The sequence below is a fragment of the Salvelinus sp. IW2-2015 genome, linkage group LG9 (assembly GCF_002910315.2).
Source record: "Salvelinus sp. IW2-2015 linkage group LG9, ASM291031v2, whole genome shotgun sequence".
Classification (NCBI taxonomy): domain Eukaryota; kingdom Metazoa; phylum Chordata; class Actinopteri; order Salmoniformes; family Salmonidae; genus Salvelinus; species Salvelinus sp. IW2-2015.
Window position 1 is genome coordinate 15,170,917 of NC_036849.1, and position 25,822 is coordinate 15,196,738.

The 25,822-nt window shown below is 46.0% G+C and overlaps 1 protein-coding gene across 1 annotated transcript in view; it reads right to left on the reverse strand.

The window, feature by feature from the left end:
• Window positions 1-25,822, reverse strand: part of syne2b (spectrin repeat containing, nuclear envelope 2b) — a 138,237-nt gene that overhangs the window by 60,231 nt on the left and 52,184 nt on the right. Inside the window, 22 exon segments of the mRNA XM_023994407.2 lie at window positions 2,117-2,308; window positions 3,595-4,212; window positions 5,222-5,386; window positions 5,627-5,719; window positions 10,359-10,496; window positions 10,599-10,808; window positions 10,907-11,059; window positions 11,274-11,387; window positions 14,383-14,568; window positions 14,754-14,891; window positions 15,155-15,331; window positions 15,481-15,621; window positions 15,791-15,946; window positions 17,900-18,059; window positions 20,236-20,495; window positions 20,745-20,945; window positions 21,041-21,185; window positions 21,349-21,683; window positions 21,778-23,854; window positions 24,036-24,277; window positions 24,530-24,685; window positions 24,951-25,148. Of these exon segments, the coding sequence (XP_023850175.2) occupies window positions 2,117-2,308; window positions 3,595-4,212; window positions 5,222-5,386; window positions 5,627-5,719; window positions 10,359-10,496; window positions 10,599-10,808; window positions 10,907-11,059; window positions 11,274-11,387; window positions 14,383-14,568; window positions 14,754-14,891; window positions 15,155-15,331; window positions 15,481-15,621; window positions 15,791-15,946; window positions 17,900-18,059; window positions 20,236-20,495; window positions 20,745-20,945; window positions 21,041-21,185; window positions 21,349-21,683; window positions 21,778-23,854; window positions 24,036-24,277; window positions 24,530-24,685; window positions 24,951-25,148 (6,255 nt within the window).

Below are 25,822 nucleotides of genomic sequence, written 5' to 3' on the forward strand. Positions count from 1 at the left end.
GAGATGAGATCAGAGTGTAGGTTGACTGACCCACATCACCTGCCAGAGTGTACCAGGTTTGACTGACCCACATCACCTGCCAGAGTGTACTAGGTTTGACTGACCCACATCACCTGCCAGAGTGTACTAAGTTTGACTGCCCACATCACCTGCCAGAGTGTACTAGGTTTGACTGACCACATCACCTGCCAGAGTGTACTAGGTTTGACTGACCCCAATCACCTGCCAGAGTGTACTAGGTTTGACTGACCCACATCACCTGCCAGAGTGTACTAGGTTTGACTGACCTACACACCTGCCAGAGTGACTAAGTTTGACTGACCCACATCACCTGCCAGAGTGTACTAGTTTGACTGACCCACATCACCTGCCAGAGTGTACTAGGTTTGACTGACCCACATCACCTGCCAGAGTGTACTAGGTTTGACTGACCCACATCACCTGCAGAGTGTACTAGGTTTGACTGACCACATCACCTGCCAGAGTGTACTAGTTTGACTGACCACATCACCTGCCAGAGTGTACTAGGTTTGACTGACCCACATCACCTGTCAGAGTGTACTAGGTTTGACTGACCCATCACCTGCCAGAGTGTACCAGGTTTGACTGACCACATCACCTGCCAGAGTGTACTAGGTTTGACTGACCCACATCACCTGCCAGAGTGTACTAGGTTTGACTGACCCACATCACCTGCCAGAGTGTACTAGGTTTGACTGACTCACATACCTGCCAGAGTGTACTAGGTTTGCATGACCCATCACCTGCCAGAGTGTACTAGGTTTTGCACTAGGTTTGACTGACCCACATCACCTGCCAGAGTGTACTAGGTTTGACTGACCCACATCACCTGCCAGAGTGTACTAGGTTTGACTGACCTACAGCACCTGAGGCAGGTGCTAGGAGTCATAAGGCTCCATGTGAAAGGCGACCTGCTAGGGTTAGAGTCCATTTGGGATCGAGGTCGTGAAAAGGGCGGTTCCTGGAAAAAGGTGTACAGGGTTCTCTAAAGATGTTGATCAATTTAAATATGAGGCTAGATCCTATCAGATGCTGTGTTTTTGTTTTCCTACAAAGCCTTCATTCAAATCTGTCGTGCTATAGGAATGTGTTTACCCTCTGAAACTTTAATGCTGGGATCAGATTACACGCCCAGAGAATCCAGGCTGGATAGTACCAGGTTTATTCTAGATTGAAATGGTGATAGCTAAGAATATATTGTGAACACTGTTGATGTAAAAAAGTAAGAACATAATAGTCTATATTCCAGAACTGGCTGGTCCTACAAGTGATTTTCCAATGATTTGCCCACATCACCACAGAAATCATAACAAATGCTTCATTGCTGCATGTCTTTTGTTTAGCATGTCTAAGGTCATGCAAGGAAATGAGACTGTAAAACTATTAGCTAATTCCATTTCCAAATAGCCATTTGGAGTAATTCCCTGCTAAGCAGGACAGTTAGTGCACTTGACAAAAGCCTATCTAGTACAACTGATCTTTTCCATGTGGCCAGCACCTTTAGAGAATACACTGCACCCTGAAGACAAATACCAGCAACACATTAGCTGGCCTTCACTGTTTGTTCAACCTTGCCTCATTTCAAACAGTAACCTATTTGCCTGTGAGACAGCAGCACTTTCTATCCAACAACTGGCGGTGTTAACTAAGACTGAATGAAAAAATATAACTCCCACCTGCAGCAGTAGGCAAAGTAACTACAAAGCAGGAAAATGACTGTTGATGAACCCTGATCATTGGTGATTTAGAAAGACTTTGAACTATGGACAAGGCAGGTCAATAAATAAGAGAGGTTGTTAAGGAAATAAACCTAATAGTCAAAGCAGATAATTGGCATGACATCAGAACGACTGACTGTGATGTACATCATTAATATGACGCCGCTATTTGTGGTTGTAAGTAGATACCGAATCACTCTCAGGTGCTAAAGTAAAGCAGGAGCAAACCGATAAGACGAATACACACAAGTTTATGATACTGAGGCGTCTGTTATATCCTTGCTATTAACTACCATGCCTGGGGAAGTTCCTGGATAAAGCCCCACTCGGCAGGCCCTCCCCAGAGCTGAACTTTGACACCCGTCTGCAGTTCTTACCTGGCACGTGAGGAGCTGCTGCTCCACACTGTCCTGCATGCTGGCAGAGGCGGCCCGCTCCAGCACTCCAAGGCTGTGCTGGGCTCTCTCCAGCCAAACCTCTAGCTGGGTGGCCCGCTCACTGTAGGCATTAAGCACCCCCAGAGTGGGCCAGGGCCCAGTCAAGGCTGGGGCTGGGAACACCCCTGGGGCCTGGGACACAGACACACAGCCACTGAGATTCCTCCTGTACCAATCACCTCCCCCTCACAATCAGCTAGTAGGGAAAGCAGATAGGAGAGGGAGTGGATGACATTCTTAACTAATACTAGTATACACTGACAGTAACTGACAGGCACTGGCCGGTGAGTACTCAGGCTACAGCTGACTGTCCTGGGGATGTCGGCACTTAAAAATCTACTTCTCACACCATCCCATTCTCTTTCTTTTTCTCTCTTTTGGTCTCCCTCACTATTCCTCTCTCTCTCGCTCGCTCTCTATTTCTCCCTCTCTCTTTCTTTTTCTCTGTCTGTCGGGTCTCTCTCTCTTTCTTTTTTCTATCTGTCTGTCTCTTTCTCTGTCTCTTTCTCTTTCTCTCTCCCAGACTGCCTCTGCCTCTAGTTCTCTCTTTCTTTCACCCATGGTGCCCCACCCATCTGTGGCCAAAGCCACTTCCTGAAAGTAGTGGCAGGTAGGCTCAGAGGGAGCTCCGGTGACAGGGACTCATTATCACACACCCAGTTAGAGGCCCCAGGCCACGGGGGCGGGGCTGAGACCGAGGAGGTGGATCTACTGGCAGATCAGTCAGCTGAATCGGCAAACCTCCTTATTCGCTCCTTCAATCTTTATCTTTCTCACTGATGTACTATCTGCTGTTCTGTTTCCTCTTTCTTCTGTTATGCCAGTTCTTTTAAATTTGTTCTTCCGTTTCTCTCCTGTCAGCACATATGCACATATAGATGTTTGGAGCACAGACAGTGTGAGAGTGTGAGAATAAGATGTAACACCATGGTTAGCACCATGAGTCACTCAAGCCCTCCACACTGCTGTACATTACAGTCTTTACTTTACATCAAACGGATCACTCAACAGGGATTATTGAAATCATTCACAAATGTGCATCATTATGATAAGTATCAGCATCATTACAGTGTAAACCCATTCCATTAATGTGACACTACAGTTGTGAACAGACCTGGGTTCAAATACTCTTTTAAGTATTACTTACTTTGAAGGTTTGCTTTATTCTGCCTATAGTGACAGATGGGTGTGGTTTTGCAGTTTTCGGACCATTCTATTGGTTCCATTAAGCAGACAAGCTCAATCAAGCACAGGTAAAGTGCTTGAAATGATTTCAAAAAGTATTTGAACCCAGGTCTTTGTGAAACATCGTTTAACCAGACCCACCCGTGTGTGCACTCATAGACCACTGTGGTTGCATGGTTAGCAGGGGTTAGGACTGTTGGGCCTGTTTTGTACTGGGACGTTTCAGTGCTTACCAGGGTTGCTGCTGGATGCACACCCTCCGTGTCCTCTTCGGTGGGTTTGAGTGTGGTCTGGGGGACAGTGTGTGTGCTGACCACGCCCAGGGTGGTGGTGGTGGTGGGGGGGGTCTCCTCAGGTGCTGCTAGAGGGGTAGATGCCTCAACTTGCACAGGTGTCTGGTGTGTGAGATTAGAGGCTGTGTGTGTCTGTCCAGTGGATACATTGAGTGTCATCTCTATAGGCTGGGATGGTTCTGTGAGCAACCATGTCTGAGGTGCGCTTCTTCTCTTTCTGGGCATTGGCTGGGGCACTGTGGGCCTCTGCTCTGGAGCAACCAGAGCCTTCTCAGAGGGTGGCTGAACCAGACAGGCCTGCCCTGCCTCAGATGACACCAGCATACTATCCACCTTTGACAGCCTCCTCGTTGGTAAAAGGACTGGAGTTACTGTCTGGATGTCTTTGGGGACACTTGTGTCCACTGCGACCTCAGTGAGTGTCTGTACATCCTCTGTGAGTGTATGTGCAGCAGGTGAGCCCCCTGGGTGTGTGTGTGTGTCTCTGATGTGTGTCTTCAGCCCCTCTGGGTGGCTGTCATCCCCCCTCCATGCAAGCCCCCTCTGTCCCATGAGCTCCTGACACAGAAAGAGAGAGACGGGGGGAGTAGATCATTTGGCTGGATTTATTTCTCTTTTCTTTAGTTTTGCCACATAAGAAGAAGAAGCTGTATTTGTTCACAAAGGAAAAATGAAAAAGAACATCCTACAGTACAGTACATGCAGAAGTATTAAGACTAAGTACTATATTAATATCAATTAAGTTCAATCAGTGCATTTTCATGGCCAACAGTCATCTTGGTAGTGTATACTTTACTATAAACGTACTTGCTTGGGTATCTAAAGTATAAATGGTTAAAATCCTAATTCCAAGAATATAGTTTTCCACGCCATCCTGCTTCCAGGCAGTGGTGGAATAGTGTGTAAACAGCATATTATGCAAAACGATCATAACTCATTGAAATACAATGCATATGTGTGTAAGCAAGCACATAGAGTAATAAACTAAACAGATATGCATATTGCTTCGAGTCTAAAGGCTCAACCATGTCTAATAAATGTATATTATACATTATAAAACAGGATTCACAAATGTGGTTACCAATATACGATTTTATGGCAAGTCCAAATAATTATCACCGTATCAATGTCAAGTACGTTTTTTGATCATCAAACAACAAAAAAGGACCCATGCAGTACAATATAGTATCCTTTTTAAAAACGCACCCCACATCATCAAATCCTTTCTTTCCCTTCCAGTTAGAGGAATTGTCTTTGTTGTAAAAGAGGTGGTCTGCCAGCGATCAGTAACCAGGGATGAACCAGATTCACATGAGCCTACTCCCTGACAGTTCACTGGATAGCATGCTTAGTTTTCATTTATCACGTAAACATATAAAACTATAAAAATCGGAATTCGAATTCCTGACAATGTGTTAACAGAATGTTCAGACTCATACTGCAACCTGTGAGAATCAAACTGCAGTATGATAGAATATCTGGGATTCTTCCGCCATGTAAATGCACCGAACGTAGATAGAGATAGAGAGGGAGTCTAAACAATGGGTTCTACTCCAGACTAGGTCTAGGACACAATACATTGGGACTTGGAGGATTTTGAGAGTTTAATGGAGGGGGGTGTGTTTACCATGCTTTCAGACAGAGACTGTGTTCTGACTGTGCCCACAGGTTTTGATAAAGCTTCGGACACACTTGTTCCTGAGGCGACCGAGAGACCCACTACAGAGAGGTCCTGAAGAGACATGAGCAGTGTTACAATATGGACACACTACTCAGATACAGCATCAGTCATTATTATGTTATCATCCATGAGAAAACCATACACAGTCATTCAGTAAGGCACTAAAACAATCCTGTTATATGTAATGTTATGGTCTACATGTTCTTTCATATGAGGGTTGTTATACATGTTACATCATACAGTGCTGTTAGGTGCCATTGTCTGACTCCCATAGATGGAGGTGTCTGGTACCTGTTCAGTTGTGTCCTGACTCTGTTCCATGGCTGTGGTTCCACCTTCTTCCTCAGCTGCAGCATGGCTCTCTTCTGCTGCAACCTCAGGGTCCTGACAAGAACAGCAACACAGTGGAGACAGTCAATAACAATCACAAACATTTTAATTAAATAATAGGCAACAACAAAAAAACATCATATACTATGAAACACCCTGGTTCTAAAATAAGGTGCAGATATATGAGTAAAAACAAAAGTTTTAAAAACTTCTCATAGATGTTTTGGTAAAAGTCATTGGCAAAGATTGCACCACATTGCCCCCTAGAGGTAATCAAACACATCGGCAGCAGTACCCTCAACATTCTCAAAAGTAAAGAGGAAGACTTGAGGGGACAGCATTAAATAACAATGACCCACCTGAAAACAAAATGGCAACATAGAGAATTGAAAAAATGTAAATAGAGAAGATACTGATTTTATTGTCAAAGAAAAAATACGTGGAAAGAAACTGAACACAGACAAGCAAATGTCCAGAGTGTGTGAGACCAGCAAGGAGGAGGAGGAAGAGGAAACATGGGAACAGGATTATAGGGAAGCAGGGTTGGATATAGTGCCTCCCAGTGCTGCAGTGAAACAGGGGGCAGAGTGACCCACGGGCATGTCACAGGAAGGCCAGGGGCAGTGATGTCAGAGGGTCCAGTAGGAACAAGTGGGGGGGGGGGGGGGGGGGCAGGACACGGGTGATTTGGCAGCAGGCTTCTCTTTACCTCTGCCCAGACAGCCACCACAGAGAGCCTCCTCTCCCCTTCTCCTCTTTCCTACCTCCCTCTTCCTCCTCCACAGGACATGACACACCCCTGGACTCCTGCCACGCCAAGTCAAGGACACATGCACACACATACAAACAAGCTGAGTGATGGGAACACATGCACGTCCCGGAATAGAAGCACAGTCTAAAAGAGGGCATGACGAAGATAGATTGAGAATTAGAAAGAGCAATGCTCTTATTTGGTATACATTTAATATATTGGGGTTAGTCATGCTTCAGTGTTGTGTGTTGCATTAGGCACATGGACAATTGTCATGAATCGTTGGCTGCTGAGTTTTACAGATCCGTAAACCCATATTAGAAACTGCAGGAATGGACACTGTCTTTGAGACTTACTCACTGTACTCACATCGTGGCCTTATTGCAGGTCAGGGGTCATGTGTGGTGGGCTGGACGGGGCTCATGTGTCATAGGCGGGGGGGGGGGGGGGGGGTCTCTATGTCTCGCTCTTATACACAATCTATTCAGAAACTCCTATCCACCCTCTCCGAATATTAAGTAACTTCCCTGGAATCTAGGATATCCTCATCTCTATAACTTTTTGGAGTTTACTGTATCTTTGTGTTATATGACTAAATCTCAGATCACTTTAAATTGATGTCCCACTGCTTTCACAGGTTATAGGTTCACCCACTTTTATAATATTTAGCTAATGTCAGTAAACTGAATGCATGGCAATATATACATACAGTTGAAGAAGGAAGTTTACAACCACCTTAGCCAAATACATTTAAACTCAGTTTTTCACAATTCCTGACATTTAATCCTTGTAAGAATTCCCTGTCTTAGGTAAGTTAGGATCACCACTTTATTTAAAAAATGTGAAATGTCAGAATAATAGTAGAGAGAATGATTTATTTCAGCTTCTATTTCTTTCATCACATTCCCAGTGGGTCAGAAGTTTACATACACTCAATTAGTATTTGGTAGCATTGCCTTTAAATTGTTTAACTTGGGTCAAACATTTCAGTTTGCCTTCCACAAGCTTCCCTCAATAAGTTGGGTGAATTTTGGCCCCTTCCTCCTGACAGAGCTGGTGTAACTGAGTCAGGTTTGCAGGACTCCTTGTTTGCACACGCTTTTCAGTTCTGCCCACAAATTTTCTATGGATTGAGGTCAGGGCTTTGTGATGGCCACTCCAACCTTTACTTTGTTGTCCTTAAGAAGTATGCTTGGGGTCATTGTCCATTTGGAAGACCCATTTGCGACCAAGCTTTAACTTCCTGACTGATGTCTTGAGATGTTGCTTCAATATATCCACATAATTTTCCTTCATGAGGCGATCTATTTTGTGAAGTGCACCAGTCCCTCCTGCAGCAAAGCACCCCCACAACATGATGTTGCCACCCCCGTGCTTCACGGATGGGATGGTGTTCTTCGGCTTGCAAGCCTCCCCCTTTCTCCTCCAAACATAACGATGGTCATTATGGCCAAAACGTTATATTTTTGTTTCATCAGACCAGAGGACATTTCTCCAAAAAGCACGATCTTTGTCCCCATGTGCAGTTGCAAACCGTGGTCTGACTTTTTTATGGCGGTTTTGGAGCAGTGGCTTCTTCCTTGCTGAGCGGCCTTTCAGGTTATGTCGATATAGGCCTCGTTTTACTGTGGATATAGATACTTTTGTACCTGTTTCCTTCAGCATCTTCACAAGGTCCTTTGCTGTTGTTCTGGGATTGATTTGCAGTTTTCACACCAAAGTACATTCATGAGACAGAATGCATCTCCTTCCTGAGCGGTATGACGGCTGCGTGGTCCCATGGTGTTTATACTTGCGTACTATTGTTTGTACAGATTAACTTGGTACCTTCAAGCGTTTGGAAATTGCTTCCAAGGATGAACCAAACTTGTGGAGGTCCACAATTTTTTTTCTGTGGTCTTGGCTGATTTCTTTTGATTTTCCCATGATGTCAAGCAAAGAGGCACTGAGTTTGAAGGTAGGCCTGAAAATACAACCACAGGTACACCTCCAATTGATTCAAATTATGTCAATTAGCCTATTCGAAGCTTCTAAAGCCATGACATAATTTTCTGGAATTTTCCAAGCTGTTTAAAGGCACAGTCAACTTAGTGTATGTAAACTTCTAACCCACTGGAATTGTGATACAGTGAATTATAAGTGAAATAATCTGTCTGTAAACAATTGTTGGAAAAATGACTTGTCATGCACAAAGTAGATGTCCTAACCGACTTGCCAAAACTATAGTTTGTTAGCAAGCAATTTGTGGAGAGGTTGAAAAACGAGTTTTATTGACTCCACCCTAAGTGTGTGTAAACTTCCGACTTCAACTGTATATACTGTATGTTGACAATAGGCCCTTTAATGATGGGTTGTTTGATGCTTTAAGTCTGTCTCCTATTTTGAAACCTTTTCTCCTTTTGATAAACCTATATCCCCTATGTTATAAACATATATCCCCCAACCCCTATCCCCTACTAATGTTATATACATTATATATTATAATACATTATTCATAATTTCTTAGGTGTTCGTTTTGTCTTCGAATATGGTATGTCCCTCGCCCTATGTAATAGTGAGGTCATCTTCTAAAAAGAAAGAATAGTAGAAAAACAAAGAGTTATGAAAAGCATGCAATGCTATTAGAAGACTGATGTCCTGCTTTATTAAGCACTACAAAACTAACTAAGCACTAAGGCATTACAAATGTACCATTAAAAGCCACATGACATACTGAGTATGACCTGCCTACCCCTGACCAGTGTCTGTGATGTTAGAACAAGTCATCTAGTCTCACATCTCATTTTTAGAATATAAATCAGATTACAGCTGACACAAAGTAGTGAGGTGAGACAGGTCAGAGGTAAGACAGGTGGCAGATGAGTGAGTGTGAGACAGCTGAGTGGGAGACAGCTGAGTGAGGGGGAGACAGCTGAGTGAGGGGGAGACAGCTGAGTGAGGGTGAGACAGCTGAGTGAGGGTGGGGCAGCTGAGTGAGGGGGAGACAGCTGAGTGAGGGTGAGAGCAGCTGAGTGAGGGTGAGGACAGCTGAAGTAAGGGTGAGACAGCTGAGTGAGGTGAGACAGCTGAGTGGGGGGCGAAGCTGAGTGAGGGGAACAGCTGAGTGAGGGGGAGACAGCTGAGTGAGGTGAGACCGCTGAGTGAGGGTGAGACGCTGAGTGAGGGGGAGACAGCTGAGTGAGGGTGAGACAGCTGAGTGAGGGTGAGACAGCTGAGTGAGGGGAGACAGCGAGTGAGGGGGAGACGCTGAGTAAGGGTGAGCCAGCTGAGTGAGGGTGAGACAGCTGAGTGAGGGGGAGACAGCTGAGTGAGGGGGAGACAGCTGAGTGAGTGGGAGACAGCTGAGTGAGTGGGAGACCGCTGAGTGAGGGTGAGACAGCTGAGTGAGGGTGAGACAGCTGAGTGAGTGAGAGACAGCTGAGTGTGGTGAGAGACAGCTGAGTGAGAGACAGCTGAGTGAGGGGAGACAGCTGAGTTGGAGACAGCTGAGTGGGAGACAGCTGAGTGGGAGACAGCTGAGTGGGAGACAGCTGAGTGAGGGAGACAGCTGAGTGGGTGGACACGGACGCTGAAGACTGCTGAGTGGGAGACAGCTGAGTAAGGGTGAGACAGCTGAGTGAGGGTGAGACAGCTGAGTGGGAGACAGCTGAGTGAGGGTGGGACAGCTGAGTGAGGGTGAGAAACAGCTGAGTGGGAGACAGCTGAGTGAGGGGGAGACAGCTGAGTGAGGGTGAGACAGCTGAGTGAGAGACAGCTGAGTGAGGGGGAGACAGCTGAGTGAGGGTGAGACAGCTGAGTTGGAGTAAGACTTCAAAGGCTTCTAAACTATAATAGACAGCACAGTCTATGGATGTGTGTAGTCAGACAGGTACAAGATACCATCAGGTAGACACATGCTAACAACATGTCAGACTGTCTACATATGGGTGACTTGGTTTTTACCCGACTCTTCTCCGTTCCCCAGCTGAGTCTCTGTTCAGGAGAAGACTCCTCCACGGTCATCAGTGAAGCTCCAGAACTATTCAGCGCGTCTTCCTCTACATGGACTATCTGGATCTGGCCCTGCTCCATTCCATTCTCCTACAAAAACAGAATATCCTGGTCAGGTTCAATCAATCACATGTATTTATAAAACCCTTTTTACATATCACAAAGTGCTTATACAGAAACCCAGCCTAAAACCTGAGGATCATTATAGTGAGGAGGTGACCCATGCAGTGGTGTGGCTGTAGGGAATGATCTCACGTCTGCTTCCTCAGTGGCTGGTAATGTTGAGCTGGGCACAGAAACATTCTCTGTGGAAGAGGTGGGTACAGTTGGGCTAGGTGCAGGGACCTTCACTGGCGGTAAAGTGAGTGTCTGTTTCTTCACTATGAACTCCCCTGGAACCATCTGAAAATAAAGGAAAATAAAGGAAAACATTCATCCTGAGTATACATTTGAGAAAGTGTGTTTGTGTGTCGTGAGGAGTCATTTATTTGCCCAGCCACCTTCTCCAGCTCTTCTAGCTGCTGTTGGAGCTGGTCCACTCTCTGAAAGACAGTGAGGGTCTCCTCAGCCTTCTCTGGCAGACACAGGCCTGGCTTACAGCTCTGGATCTCTGCTATGGTCGTCCGCAAAGACTGGATCCTGTCCACACACACCTGTATAAGGATATACACACAGTGACTGACTCTGGGTTACAGGAGGGAGACCAGGGCCTGTATTCACAAAGCGTCTCAGAGTAGGATTGCCAATCTAGAATCAGATTTCCCATTTGTTATTCATTATGATCTGAAAGGCAAAACTAATCGTAGATCAGCACTCATTCTCTGTCCCTGGGCTAAACGTGCCAGATACTCCTTTCACCCAGCTCACCTTCAGGCTCTCCTCTCTGGGGCTGGGAAGAGTGTCAGGGGACGATAACAACGTCCTGATCTCAGTGACATCCTTCTCCATCATCTTCACCTCTGTCTCTATAGCTTCCACCTCCTACACAATCAGAAAAGAACATTGAGCAATGCAGAGAGAGAAAGCGAGACAGAGAGAGTCTCTCAGAGCATTCAGTCAGCCCACACCTCTATCAGAGCACAGCAAAATCACAGTTTACTTGAACAGAGCAATACTCAATCATGAGGCATCAAAGCCAAAGGAACTGAATAATATTAAGAAATGCTATAGATGGAAGGAAATAGTGTGGAAACTTACTCCAAAAAATGAGGCAACAACAAATTCAATCCCTTTTAGACAACTTCCTGGACAAAACGTAATAGTGAAGGTGTAAACTTGGCAGTAGAAAACCTAAACAGTATATTTGACCTCTCAGCTTCCCTATCAAATCAAAAAATGTAAAACAGAAAACCAAAGAAAATTAACAACAATGACAAATGGTTTGATGAAGAATGTAAAAACCTAAGAAAGAAATTAAGAAACCTGGCCAACCAAAAACATAGAGACCCAGAAAACCTGAGCCTATTCACTATGGTGAATCACTAAAACAATACAGAAATACACTACGGAAAAAGAAAGAACAGCACGTCAGAAATCAGATCAATGTAATTGAAGAATCCATAGACTCTAACCACTTCTGGGAAAATTGGAAAACACTAAACAAACAACATGAAGAGTTATCTATCCAAAACTGAGATTTATGGGTAAACCACTTGTTCAATCTTTTTGGCCCTATAACAAAGAAAACAGCAAAAACATATACATGATCAAATACAAATCTTAGAATCAACTATTAAAGACTACCAGAACCCACTGGATTCTCTAATTACATTGAATGAACTACAGGACAAAATACAAACCCTCCAACCCAAAAAGGCCTGTGGTGTTGATGGTATCCTCAATGAAATGTTAATATATAAAGGCCACAAATTCCAATTGGCTATACTTAAACTATTTAACATCATCTTTAGCTCTGGCATCTTCCCCAATATTTGGTACGTAGAGACAAATTTGACCCCAATAACTACCGTGGGATATGCGTCAACAGCCAACTTGGGAAAATCCTCTGCATTATCATTAACAGCAGACTCGTACATTTCCTCAATAAAAACAATGTACTGAGCAAATGCCAAATTGGCTTTTTACCAAATTACCATACGACAGACCACGCATTTACCCTGCAGGCAAAGTCTTCTCATGCCTTGTTGATTTCAAAAAAAGCTTTTGACTCAATTTGGCATGAGAGTCTGCTATACAAATTGAAGGAAAGTGGGGTTGGGGGAAAAACATACAACATTCTAAAATCCATGTAGAAGATGCCAGAGCTAAGTGTGAGGTTATAATTGGCATAAAAACACACACATTTCTTTCCACAGGGCAGTGGGTTGAGACAGGGATGCAGCTTAAGCCCCACCCTCTTCAACATATATATCAACAAATTGGTGAGGGCACTAGATCAGTCTGCAGCACCCGGCCTCACCCTACTAGAATCTGAAGCCAAACTGTCTACTGTTTGCTGATGATCTGGCGGTTCTGTCCCCCAACCAAGGAGGGCCTACAGCAGCACCTAGATCTTCTGCACAGATTCTGCCAGACCTGGGCCCTGACAGTAAATCTCAGTAAGACAAAAATAACAGTGTTCCAAAAAAGGTCCAGTTGCCAGGACGACAAATACAAATTCCATCTAGACACCGTTACCCTATAGCACACAAAAAACTATACATCCCTCAGCCTAAACATCAGCGCCACAACTTCCACAAAGCTGTGAACGATCTGAGAGACAAGGCAAGAAGGGCCTTCTATGCCATCAAAAGGAACATAAAATTCGACATACCAATTATGATCTGGCTAAAAATACTTCAATCAGTTATTGAACCCATTGCCCTTTATGGTTGTGAGGTCTGGGGTCCGCTCACCAACCAAGAATGCAAAAATATCCTCTGTGTACAACGTAAAACACAGAATAATGCATGCAGAGCAGAATTAGGCCAATACCCGCTAATTATCTAAATCCAGAAAAGAGCTGTTAAATTCTAAACCACCTAAATGGAAGCGATTCCCAAACCTTCCATAACAAACCCATCACCTACAGAGAGATGAACTTGGAGAAGAGTCCCCTAAGCAAGCTGGTCCTGGGGCTCTGTTCACAAACACAAACAGACCTCACAGAGACCCAGGACAGCAACACAATTAGACCAAATCATTACTTGACACATTGGAAAGAATTAACAAAAAAACAGCAAACTAGAATGTTATTTGGCCCTAAACAGAGAGTACAAAGTGGCAGAATACCTGACCACTGTGACTGACCCAAACTTAAGGAAAGCTTTGACTGTGTACAGACTTAGTGAGCATAGCCTTGCTATTGAGTAAGGCCGCAGTAGACAGACCTGGCTCTCAAGAGAAGACAGGCTATGTGCACACTGCCCACAAAATGTGGTGGAAACTGAGCTGCACTTTTAACCTCAAGCCAAATGTATGACCATATTAGAGACACATATTTCCCTCAGATTACACAGACCCACAAAGAATTTGAAAACAAACCAAATTTTGATAAACTCCCATATCTATTGGGTGAAATACCACAGTGTGTCATCACAGCACCAATTTTGATAAACTCCCATATCTACTGGGTGAAATACCACAGTGTACCATCACAGCAGCAAGATTTGTGACCTGTTGCCACAAGAAAATGGCAACCAGTGAAGAACAAACACCATTGTAAATACAACCCGTATTTATGTTAATTTATTTTCCCTTTTGTACTTTAACTATTTGCACATAATATGACATTTGAAATGTCTTTATTCTTTTGGAACTTTTGTGAGTGTAATGTTCACTGTTCATTTTTATTGTTTATTTAACTTTTGTTGACTATCTACTTCACTTGCTTTGGCAATGTTAACATATGTTTTCCATGCCAATAAAGCCTTTAAATTGAATTGAAATTGAATTGAGAGAGTGAGAGAGAGCGAGAGAGAGAGAGAAAGAGAAAGGAGGAGAAATTAGGAGAGGTGGAGAAAGAGAGGTGACTCACGGCGGCGGCATGGTCTAGCTGGGAGAGCGGAGCCACAAAGCCCTGCTGCACAGCGGCCACATGGCGGTCAGCCTCGGCCAGCTGCTCCTGCTGCGCTGTGATGTCACACACCAAGGAGATCTCGTTCAGCACGGACACAAAGCCCTGCAGAGTGATGCGGATCTGCTGCGAGTCATCCAGCACCATCTACAACACAGAAGGATAGAGATCAGTAACATCGACAGGAGACCATATGATTATTCTGATAATATAGACTAACCTTAACATTTGTTATGCGGTGATGAATCAAATTGTGTTTTGCACTTCATTGTAGTACATTTGACTTGGGTGAGTATAGGAAAAGTTTTGGGTAAGAGTTGCGCTGTACTGACCTGTAGTGCGTGGACGTAGCTGGCCAAATCTTTGGCTGTAGTGTAGGTACAGGGAGCAGTGAGCCAGGACTGAGCCTCAGTTAGCCAACTGTTGGAGCTGTTGATCATCTCATCATGCTCCTGTAACCATGTGCTGATCTGCAAACAACACAAACACATAGTCAGTATTAAATCAGCTATAATATCATATAGAAAAATCAGAACATCAGACAAGCTATGATATCATCATCCACAAATAAAAGTCAACCCTAACGTCATCAAATAAAATATGATTATACAAATAAAATATGATATGATTGATCTATCACACACTATTCAACACAGGGGCTAACCCTACCCAAGGGGTTAACTGAACATGTGTCAGAGTAACCAGGGGGGTTCTGGGAGTTGTAGTTCCTCACCTTGCTGAGGAAGGCGGTCCTCTGCTCTGCCTGCTTGGCCATGTGTGAGTGGAGCAGCTGGGCCTCCATCAGGCTCTCTGTGAGGACCTGGGCTTCCTCAGCCTGCTCCAGATCCTGCACCTCCACCTCCAACGCTGCCACACGGGAGTGCCACATGTCCAGCTCGTCCCACACACGCTACACACACACACACACACACACATACACACACACACACACACACACACACAATCAAATGTGATAACACAGTCTCTTTCTGCTATGTACATCAGCCTGGTAAATTCTGATCCTAGATCAGTTCTCATATCTGCTACCTTAGCACTCACCTTCTGTGTGCTTTCTGCCTCCGACAGAGAGGGACTTCTCTGCTGCAGTTTATCCTGCACTGATCCCAGACCAGCCTTGATCTCAGACACCTTGGCTCCCAGTCTGTGCAGGGGACCGCTCTTCTCCATTACATCCCCTACCTGGGGGGCAATAAGACAGTCAGACACAAGTCGTGGAAATACATGTAGCTCGTTCTTGACATTCATAGAAAATGCAATATACCAATATACAAATGAGGTCCTTACAAATAGACACATTACAATGCTACAAGCACAGGTAAAGGTTTCCTCAAGGTTTCAGCTACTGTACCTTCTCCTCTACTTCCTGCAGTGAGTGTGTAACTTCCTGTAGCGGTCCCTCTATCTCCACGGGAACCAGGGTGTACATGTCTGAGTACTTCATCCTCAGACCCTCCATGATGCGCTGCAGCACTGCCTTCTGGGTACACAGCTGGGTGTGAACCTCCTGAGGAGAGACAGAGAGGGAGGGAAAGAGAGAGAAAGATGGAGAGAGAATAAGAGAGAGAGAAAGCAAGAGATTGAAAGAGAGATGAGAAAAAACAAAGTTCAGCAAGCCTCATTCTACAGCACAGGAGGTTGGTGGCACTTTAATTGGGGAGGAACCGGCTCATGGTAATGGCTGGAGTAGAATAGGTGGAATGGAATCAAATACACCAAACACATGGCTTTCCAATGTGTTTGATGCCATTCCATTCGCTGCGTTCCAGCCATTATTATGAGCCGTCCTCCCCTCAGTCTCCACTGTTGTACAGCATATACCCTCTCTCTGCCATCCTTATGTCTCCAAGGTCACAAACACGCTAATACACATTCATAGAGTCATTCACATCCTCCATAGGGTCCAGCTCTTACCAGACAGAATGTACAGCCGAGTATGTCGCACCTCTCTCTCCTGGGCTGGTTTAACTAGCTCAGAAAGGCTTCCTTATTAAGTCTTTCATTCCTGAAGCTACTCAGCATGAACCCTCTTCACCTCCCACCTAGCAGCACACAGCTAATGAGAGGCTATTCACAGTCCTAGTCCACAGACTGAACATGAAAATCAAACGACGATAGGAAAAACACGACCAGTGAAGCAGATGAAATACAGCACAACCTGGCTCTGAGACAGGGACCAGGGCAATGCCACATAGGAAGGTGCATGTGTGTGTGTGTGTGTGTGCATGTGTGTGTGTGTGTGTGTGTGTGCTGTGAGTGTGTGTGTGTGTGTGTGTGTGTGTGTGTGTTGTGTGTGTGGTGTGTGTGTGGTGTGTGTGTGTGTTGTGTGTGTGTGATGTGGTGTGTGTGTGTGTCAGGGAGGTGACATCAGCGCTGGTCTGAGACTGGGACAGATGCACCAAGAGGATCCACTTACAAGGTGGAACAAAAAGAGGCAGGTATGGGGGGGCTTTAGAGCCCTTTCATAGACCCTCTCTGAGTAAAGGGGGGTGGGGAGACATAGAGAAAATGTTGGACAAGACTCAGGTCTTTAGACAACACTAACACTGGTCCCCTCTCATCCACTGAGTACCAAGACAAAGCTCCGGGGAAGGTTGATAAAACCAAGCTAGCTAAAGGGATGAGGGCCCAGCCAACGGTTAAATTCAAATGTGGCACTTTGTTGGGGGAACTCTTTCACTGAGCTAACAGTCTCACTGAAGACCTTCATTACAACAACCTTTCAGCAGTGAAACTCAAAACCAACCGCCACATACAGTTCATGGTGGAATGATAGAGTATGGAAATATATAGTACAGTCACAACGAGACTTTCCACTTAATTCAACTTGAGCTTCAAATCATTCATTCTATGAATTTCAAATTAGATAAAAATGTGAACAGTGCAATTTGGAAGAGATATTGTCTTTGTAAACGTTTCCTCTGAGTTGATCATGTTTGTTTGCAGAGCACAGACACAGCATTGTGTTGTGGGTACAGGGATGGGAAATACCTACTCATTAGAAGCCCATTACGCATGCATCACTGTACAGAGGGGAGGGGGTTTTTCAAATCTCAACTATGCACTTATCACTATGAAATATATTAGCATTCACAGTAGGCTATGCTATAATTTGTCAAGAACACTGAAACAACCAAAACCACCTCAATAAGCAACACACTAAATATGAAAACATATATGGACAATTCCATAAAATACAGTAAATTACTGAAAATGACAAGTAAACAGTATTTTGTCATTAATTCTACTAATTGTAGTCTACCATATACTTCCATAGGAGGATGATAAAAGCAAAGACTCCAAATGCCATGCTTCAACTGTGGAACCTTTCAATCTGTCAGTCTCAACTCCTGCATGCTGCTGAGAATATTTGCTAAATTACTACACTCTGGGTGTATAGGTACATTGTGTTGTCCACACTGTGTGATGTTAAGGGGTTGTGAGACAGAGGGTTACCCACCTGTAGCTTATGTGTGCTGGGACACTGCTCCAGCTGTGACAGGCGGTCTTCTGCAGCCACCAGCCATGCCTTCACCCCACTCAGCTCCTCCCTCACCTTGTCCCTCTCCTCCACCTCCGTCCGCACCACACACCGCCCCAGCATGCTCTTCTCCTTCAGACTGTAGACACAAACACACAGGCAGGTCTGTAGTGCACCAAACAGCTGGCTAAAGTCTTAGTTACAGTGCCTTCGGAAAGTATTCAGACCCCTTGACTTTCTCGACATTTTGTTATGGTACAGCCTTATTCTTAAATTGATTTAAAAAAAATCCTCAGCAGTCTACACACAGTACCCCATAATGACAAAGCGAAAACAGGTTTTTAAACATTTTTGAAAATGTATTAAAAATAAAAAACTTAAATAACTTATTTACATAAGTATTCAAACCCTTTGCTAGGAGACTCGAAATTGAGCTCAGGTGCATCCTGTTTCCATTGATCATCCTTGAGATGTTTCTACAACTTGATTGGAGTCCACCTGTGGTAAATTCAATTGATTGGACATGATTTGGAAAGGCACACACCTGTCTATATGAGGTCCCACAGTTGACAGTGCATGTCAGAGCAAAAACCAAGCCATGAGGTCGAAGGAATTGTCCTTAGAGCTCCGAGACAGGATTGTGTCGAGGCACAGATCTGGGGAAGGGTACCAACAAATGTCTGCAGCTTTGAAGGTCCCCAAGAACACAGTGGCCTCCATCATTCTTAAATGGAAGAAGTTTGGAACCACCAAGACTCTTCCTAGAGCTGGCAGCCCGGCCAAACTGAGCAATCGGGAGAGAAGGGCCTTGGTCAGGAAGGTGACCAAGAACCCGATGGTCACTCTGACAGAGATCTAGAGTTCCTCTGTGGAGATGGGAGAACCTTCCAGAAGGACAACCATCTCTGCAGCACTCCACCAATCAGGCCTTTACGGTGGAGTGGCCAGACGGAAGCCACTCCTCAGTAAAAGGCACATGACAGCCTGCTTGGAGTTTCCCAAAAGGTAACTAAAACAAGATTCTCTGGAATGATAAAGATTGAACTCTTTGGCCTGAATGCCAAGTGTCACGTCTGGAGGAAACCTGGCACCATCCCTATGGTGAAGCATGGTGGTGGTGGCAGCATCATGCTGTGGGGATGTTTTTCAGCGGCAGGGACTGGGAGACTAGTCAGGATCGAGGCAAAGATGAACGGAGCAAAGTACAGAGAGATCCTTGATGAAAACCTGCTCCAGAGTGCTCAGGACCTCAGGCTTGGGCGAACGTTCACCTTCCAACAGGACAACGACCCTAAGCACACAGCCAAGATGACACAGGAGTGGCTTCGGGACAAGTCTCTGAATGTCCTTGAGTGGCCCAGCCTGAGCCTGAACTTGAACCAGATCAAACATCTCTGGAGAGACCTGAAAATAGCTGTGCAGCAACACTCCTCATCCAACCTGACAGAGCTTGAGAGGATCTGCAGAGAAGAATGGGAGAACCTCCCCAAGTAGAGGTGTGCCAAGAAGACTCAGTGCTGTAATCGCTCCAAAGGTGCTTCAACAAAGTACTGAGTAAATGTAATGTAAATGTCATATTTCATTTTTCTTATTATTTATAAATTAGCAAACATTTCTATGCTGTAACGTAACAAATTTTCGAAAAAGTCAAGGGATCTGAAAACTTTTCGAAGGCTCTGTATATCACTGTGAATCAAAAACAGCTAGCATGGTACATAACCAATATAACACATAGTCCATTTAAAAAGGAGATTTAAAAAACTCTAGTCTCTTACCTTGACTTCATAAGGCAAAGAGTTTCCTTTGGGAACTAAAGCTGACACCAAAATCAGGATGCAGAGCATCATCTCAATTCAGGTATTTAAGTATTTCACAACCTCTGCATCTGCGGTAATCTACACGGTAAGCATGTGTGTGTATGCTGTGGATGACTGAGTGGGTATGAGTATGAATCTTTCTGCGCTTGTTGTCCTGAGTGGAGAGGCACAGCAACCCTTTGCCGACCCACTTTCCCCAGAATGCTCATCCAAGTGTGAATGTGGAGCAGCTGGGAGATTGAGTACCTATGCCCTGCACTACCACAGAAACACTGATTGGTATGACCATCAATGCAACACGTTTGGCTTTTAACACTTGTCTTAAAGCCTATAGTTGTTCATTCATGCCACATGGGCATATGCTGGCATATGGGGATTTGTGTCTGAGAAGTGGGAATTAAGTGTAATATTTGAGGCACCACACACTCAGCTCCTGAAACAACAATACCAAACAATGTGTTTCCTGTCCTGTCTGTTGTATGGTGGTTGACCTCTCACCTGCCATAGCGGTCCTGCATGACCTGCAACTGTTGACACAGCGGGGTGGGCGGGGCCTGCTCCAGGTGGGCGGGGACGCCCAGCAGTCTGGCGATGCGGAGCTCGAGAGCTGAGAGAGCTCGGTGCTCACAGTCTAGCCTGTCCTGGTACTGGTCCCAGTACAACAGCAGCACCTGCAGCTCTTCCCCACACACCTTCTCCCTGGAGTCATCTGGCAGCTCAGCCTCCACCTGCTCCAGCATGATGGACGCTCGCTCCACCTGAAAGGATAACAAGAATTGGAGTTAATGAGTCAGTCTGTAAAATGTCTGCTTCCAACCTGACTTTCTGTGCTGGGTGTGTAGGGAAGAGTGGGGTCTCTATATTGTGTCAATCATTGGCTGAAAGAGTTTGGTAGATTTTATATCGCAGGGTTGAAAACAATTTAATTTCAACTCAGTCATTTTAGGAAATGTATAGCTATTTTTAAGATTGAGGTAGAGGTGTCCAGTATCTATCATGTAACTCACGCTCTTTGTAATATCACTCCATTCGTCTGCCCTCTGATTTGAGTGAGTCTTCAGATTGCGGGTGCAACGCTGCAGTCTTGCCACCTGCCTCCAGAGCGCGCTCACCGCCCCCTCCCTGCTGCAACGGCAACCCTGCTCCGGGCACCACTCCCCCAAACACTTTAGAAGCCCAGTTACAGAGTCCACCTCCTCAGACAGAGCCTGTAAAGGATAGAGAGAGTGGTTGGTAAAAAATACATATATTTTTTATAAATGTTAACGCTATGAAAAATGTGTTTAGCATTCTTTCCCCATACCTTTAGCTTAGCTTGCTGGTCGGTGCAGTCTGTGAGAGAGCTGACTTTGTGAGAGTGACAGTAGGAGAGATGGGTCTCTGCGCTTTTTACACACTGGCAGATCTCCTCATGGCACTTCCTATACCTTCTGTGATACTCAGCACACCTACAAAACACAAGCCACATATCAATCAGGCGTCACATCAATAAGACTACTACAAATGGCATTAAGCATTAGAAGGTTGGCTTGACTTGGCAGTTGAGTATTACAATCATTTCACTATCATGACTGTATCTAAGGTCCCTTGACTCTTAGAGACAGTGTCTACCTCTGCAGGACCTCCAGTTTGAGCTGGGCCTGGGCCTGGAGGGTGGACATCCGCACCAGGAGCTGGCTCAGCACCTCCCTCTGTAGACGCTCCACCATCTGGGGGCTCAGGTAGTCATGCTGGAGGGCCAGGGTCTGGAGCTGGCTTATATGGGAATGGAGCTGCTCCTCCATGGATGCCAGGGCCTGCTGGATGTCCCTCAGCCTCTCAAGGCAATCTCCGACTGGGGCTAATGAGGGATGGAGCAGGGCCTCAGCCTCCTGGAGGAACCGGACAGCACCACTCACAGCTCCAGTGTAGTCTCTCAAAGAATCCCGTGCCTGGGAAACGCTCTCCTGAAAAATCATCACAATTTTTTACATGAATAGTCAATTAACATGCATTTAATATGGTTTTGAAACACTATCAACCAAAAACAAAACAACTTGCCATCCGTAAGTCACATTCATTCAGGATTGCATTCTTCAGGTCCATCAGGTCACTATACTCCGGGGATCCATCCTGCTGCCTAGGTCCTTTCTTGCGCTCTAGAATCTTCAACACCCTCAGTCTGCACTCCACGGTCATCCGCAGGGTCACAATCCTCCAGTGCTCCTTGTCGACGGCTTCCTCTGTGGGATCGACTTGGCATGGTTGCTGCAGCTCCCGCTGGATGTCCCTTAGGAAGGCCAGCACAGCTCTCTGCTCTGACTGGAGGTGCACCTCCTTCAGCAGGCCCCACTCCAGGATCTGGATATTGTTGATCACAGTCATCTCCCAGGTTTGGAAGCTCTCCAGGTTCTGCTTAAGCCTCCCACGCTCTGCAGTCAGCTGTGAGGGATAGAGGTCCTGGGAGATGCTCTGCAGCTCATCGGCAGCCTCCTCACACAGTCTCTTTATCAGAGGGAGCTGAGTGAGGATGACCTGACCGGTCGTGTACCTCTCCTCCTTCCCCCTGTTCTCCTCCTTGGTCTGGAGGACCTGCTCCTCCACATTTTCCCGCAGTTCCTCCACACACTTCCTGAAGGTTAGGTACCTCTCGTGTTCTTTGGCCTTCATATTCAGCGTGCTCATTTTGCAGTGCAACTGGGAAATGACACACAGCAGCTCTTGTTTCTTCTCCTCAGGGATGAAGGGCTGCAGCTTGTCCACCTGGCACTTGTGCTCCACGATCATGTGTTTAAACGGCTCAATGGTGCTTAGAGTCTCCCTGGTGACCGGGAACCTGTGTCTGTTTAGGTCCACCAGCATCTGTCTCAGGCTCTTCTCCAACGTGGTCACCTTGTGCCTAGATGCGTCTTGGGTCTGAAGGAGTTCCTCCAGCTCCTGCTTGTTAGCTTTCTCATAGCTGATTATGCTCTTGATGTCCTCCTGGAGGTTTGTGAGTTTCTCATTGAGGAGGCAGTTCTCTGTGATGCTGAGCTCAGAGGCGATGTCTCTGCTCCTCATGAGAAGAGCCTCGGACACAGCAGCCTGTTTCTCCGCCTCTACCAGGGTCTCCTGAATCTGTCTGACCCGGCGATCCAGGTCTTTAGTACCCTGGCCCTCCCCCTCTCCCCTCCTGGAGGCTTCTCTATGGAGGTGACCCACCACCCAGGAGTCCAGGTCTGCTATCTGCTCTGACATATTCTCTCTAGTCTGCAGGCCTGACTCCATCTCCTTCACAGCCTTGGCTAGCTTCTCTGTGGTGGACCTGGACAGACTCTCCAGGCTGACCAGGGAGGAGTGCACCATGGGGACATCATCAGCCTGGTCCAGCTCTGGGAGCAGCTCCTCCACCTCCTCCACCAGGGCCTCCAGCTGGGCCTGCTTGGCCGCCATCTCCCACTGCAGCTTCTTCAGGTCTTTGATCTGCCGATGGACCTCCTCGGGGAGCAGGGCCACCTTCCTCCTCCGGCCCTCGATGTCGCTCTCCGTCTGCTTGGCCCAGGCAAACGCGTCCATCATTACCTTGTGGATCTTATTCATGATAGGGTTGTCACTGCTGGGGGTCTGAGAGGACACCTGCTCTCCAACACGATCCAGCTGCTCCTTGACCTGTTGGAGCCCCTGTTCTATCTGCTTTGTCTCCTTCTCCCATTGGGAGCTGTGGGCCAGAGCCTCTGAGCCCTGCTGCAGGTAGAGGTATTTCTGCTGAGCTGCAGTCAGCTCAGCATTCACCATAATCAGCTCCTGGGCCCTCTTGCTGTCCCACTGGATTGTAGTGGAATGGGGTGAGCCTGTAGCCTTTCCTATGACCTCCAGTTGCTCCTGAAGAGAGGAGATCTCTGCGAGAAGGCTGCTGGTTTCCCTGGCATAGCCATTGACACAGTACAGGGTCTTCTCTGAAGCTCTCTCTAGTGACCTCCACTCTTCCTGCAGGCCTATCTGCTGGATCTGTGCAGCAGCTCGCTTTGCCTGGTTCAGGTGGGGGGACAGCTTGGTGAGAGTGAGGATCAGCTCCCCCATGACGGTCCTGTCCTCCTCCATACCCCGCAGAAAGGAACGTAGCTCCTCAGCTTCTGCTGAGCTGCTCTCCACTGGAGATCTGCACACAGCATGGTAGAGGGGCATTATTTAAAAAAACTGAGCATTATAGACATATTATCCACTATTCACTAGGCAGTATGACCGTCAAATTGTATTGTGAAATTAGAAAATGCCTAATATTCTTACTGATAAAAACTAAAGTAAAGCTGTTCATCAGAGACTGCAGTGACAACACTCACGTTGTGAGGGCCTCCAGCTCTGCAGACAGCTTCTCCAGAGTGGCCTTGACTGTCTGTGTCTGCCTGTCCGCCTCAGTGACCAGCTGCAGCTGGGCCTCCTTACAGTGGACAGCTTCTGAGGCATCCCACACTGCTGCGCCCCACTGGCTCTCCACATGCTCAAAGGCCTCCCGGTCTGCAGTCTGAGCCTCTCTGGGCTGGGAGAACACAGACACCTGGGTCTGAGCAGCCTGTCTGCACTCCTGGAACCACAACATACAAAACACACACTCAGTAGGATGTTCACTCTAGGAATAATGATCAACTGACTCAATAGGACAGACTTGAATAGCTTCTAACTTAAATATCAACCTCTGTGTTGACATTTAAATAGGTTACTATTGTGAACTGTACTGTGGATTATGTTGTGGGTTTCTATTGTGCGTTGCTGTTGTGGTTTTCTGGTGTGTTGTGCATTGCTATTGGGTTGCGGTTTATTTTGGCCTGGCTCTCACCTCGGCCTCCTCCACCTGCAAAGCCATGGCTGCGGGGCTGAGGTCTGCAGGGCGGTTTCTGCAGCCCAGTACCCTGACCACCAGCCTGCTCAGACGAGCCTGCAGGTCAGCCAGAGACGTGTTCAGAATCCTCATGGGGTCCTCCCAAGGTTTAATCTGTGGTTACACACAAAGAGACAGTATGACCATGTGGACAGTGTGGTGCGCTTCGACAAAGATTGAGATACTAATAATTCAAGCTATTGTAATATGTTTTTTCCTTGCCTGGGCAATTTTTTAAAAGTGTTCTGACAATGACATTGCATAACTGCTCGCACAAACGTTCAAATATCAGATACATTTCAAACACTAATACAAAGCATTACTATCACAAACTCAAAAATGTGTATGTGCACCTCTGTACAGTAACCTTTGAGCGTACCTCAATGAGAATGCTCTTTGGTCCAGTTTGTGACAGGCGCTGGATGTCAGTGAAGATGTCCTGCATGGTGGGTCCTTCTGGTACAGCTGGGGTCTCTTTTTTCACAAAAGGGTCTGGGGTTAGAGTCTCCTTGTTTACAACAGGGACTGCTGCCTCAACAGGAGCTGCTGGCTTCTCTGTGCTGCACACCTGTTGCTGCTATGAAAACCAAAATAACAATTAACCTGTGAATGAATAGCGGACTTCCAGGCATTCACCAAAGCCTACGTCAAACCTGTGGTGTCAAAAACCACGGTTGGAAGTGGTGCTCCCCACAACAACACTCACTGCAGTGAAGTGAACACTAGAGTGGGCAGGATCAGTGTTTAGTCTTTCTGCCTATGACATCATAGAGAGTGACATCATGAGAGAGGCGGGCGGCTCACATTCCTGTCCAGGAGCCGTGTGTTCCGTGCAAACACAGGTAAAGACCTTATATATATATACAGTCTACGGTCAAGACAGCACAGGCCCTTGTTCTTTGTTCAGACTACATTGTATTCTTTAAAAAACATTTAAAAGTACCTTGGGTAGTTGTCCTTTGCTGCATTATGAGTGAGGGAGTAAATATTAACATTATCAACATTATCAAAAGTTATCAACAGCTATCAACGTCATTAACAGAAGACTAAGCATTCTTTGTAGACCCAAGCTACAACACACACAAAAGAACAGGTGTTTTTTCCACCTAGAGCCATGCAAATGTGGTGGTTTTAATACAATTTTGGCTATAGCATTACTTCCCTGAAGCAACGTCACTCACTGTATTCACTCTCATCCCTCCAACTATTTCTCTCACTCTGCCATCTCTTTGTCTCTCTAGGTAAGACCTC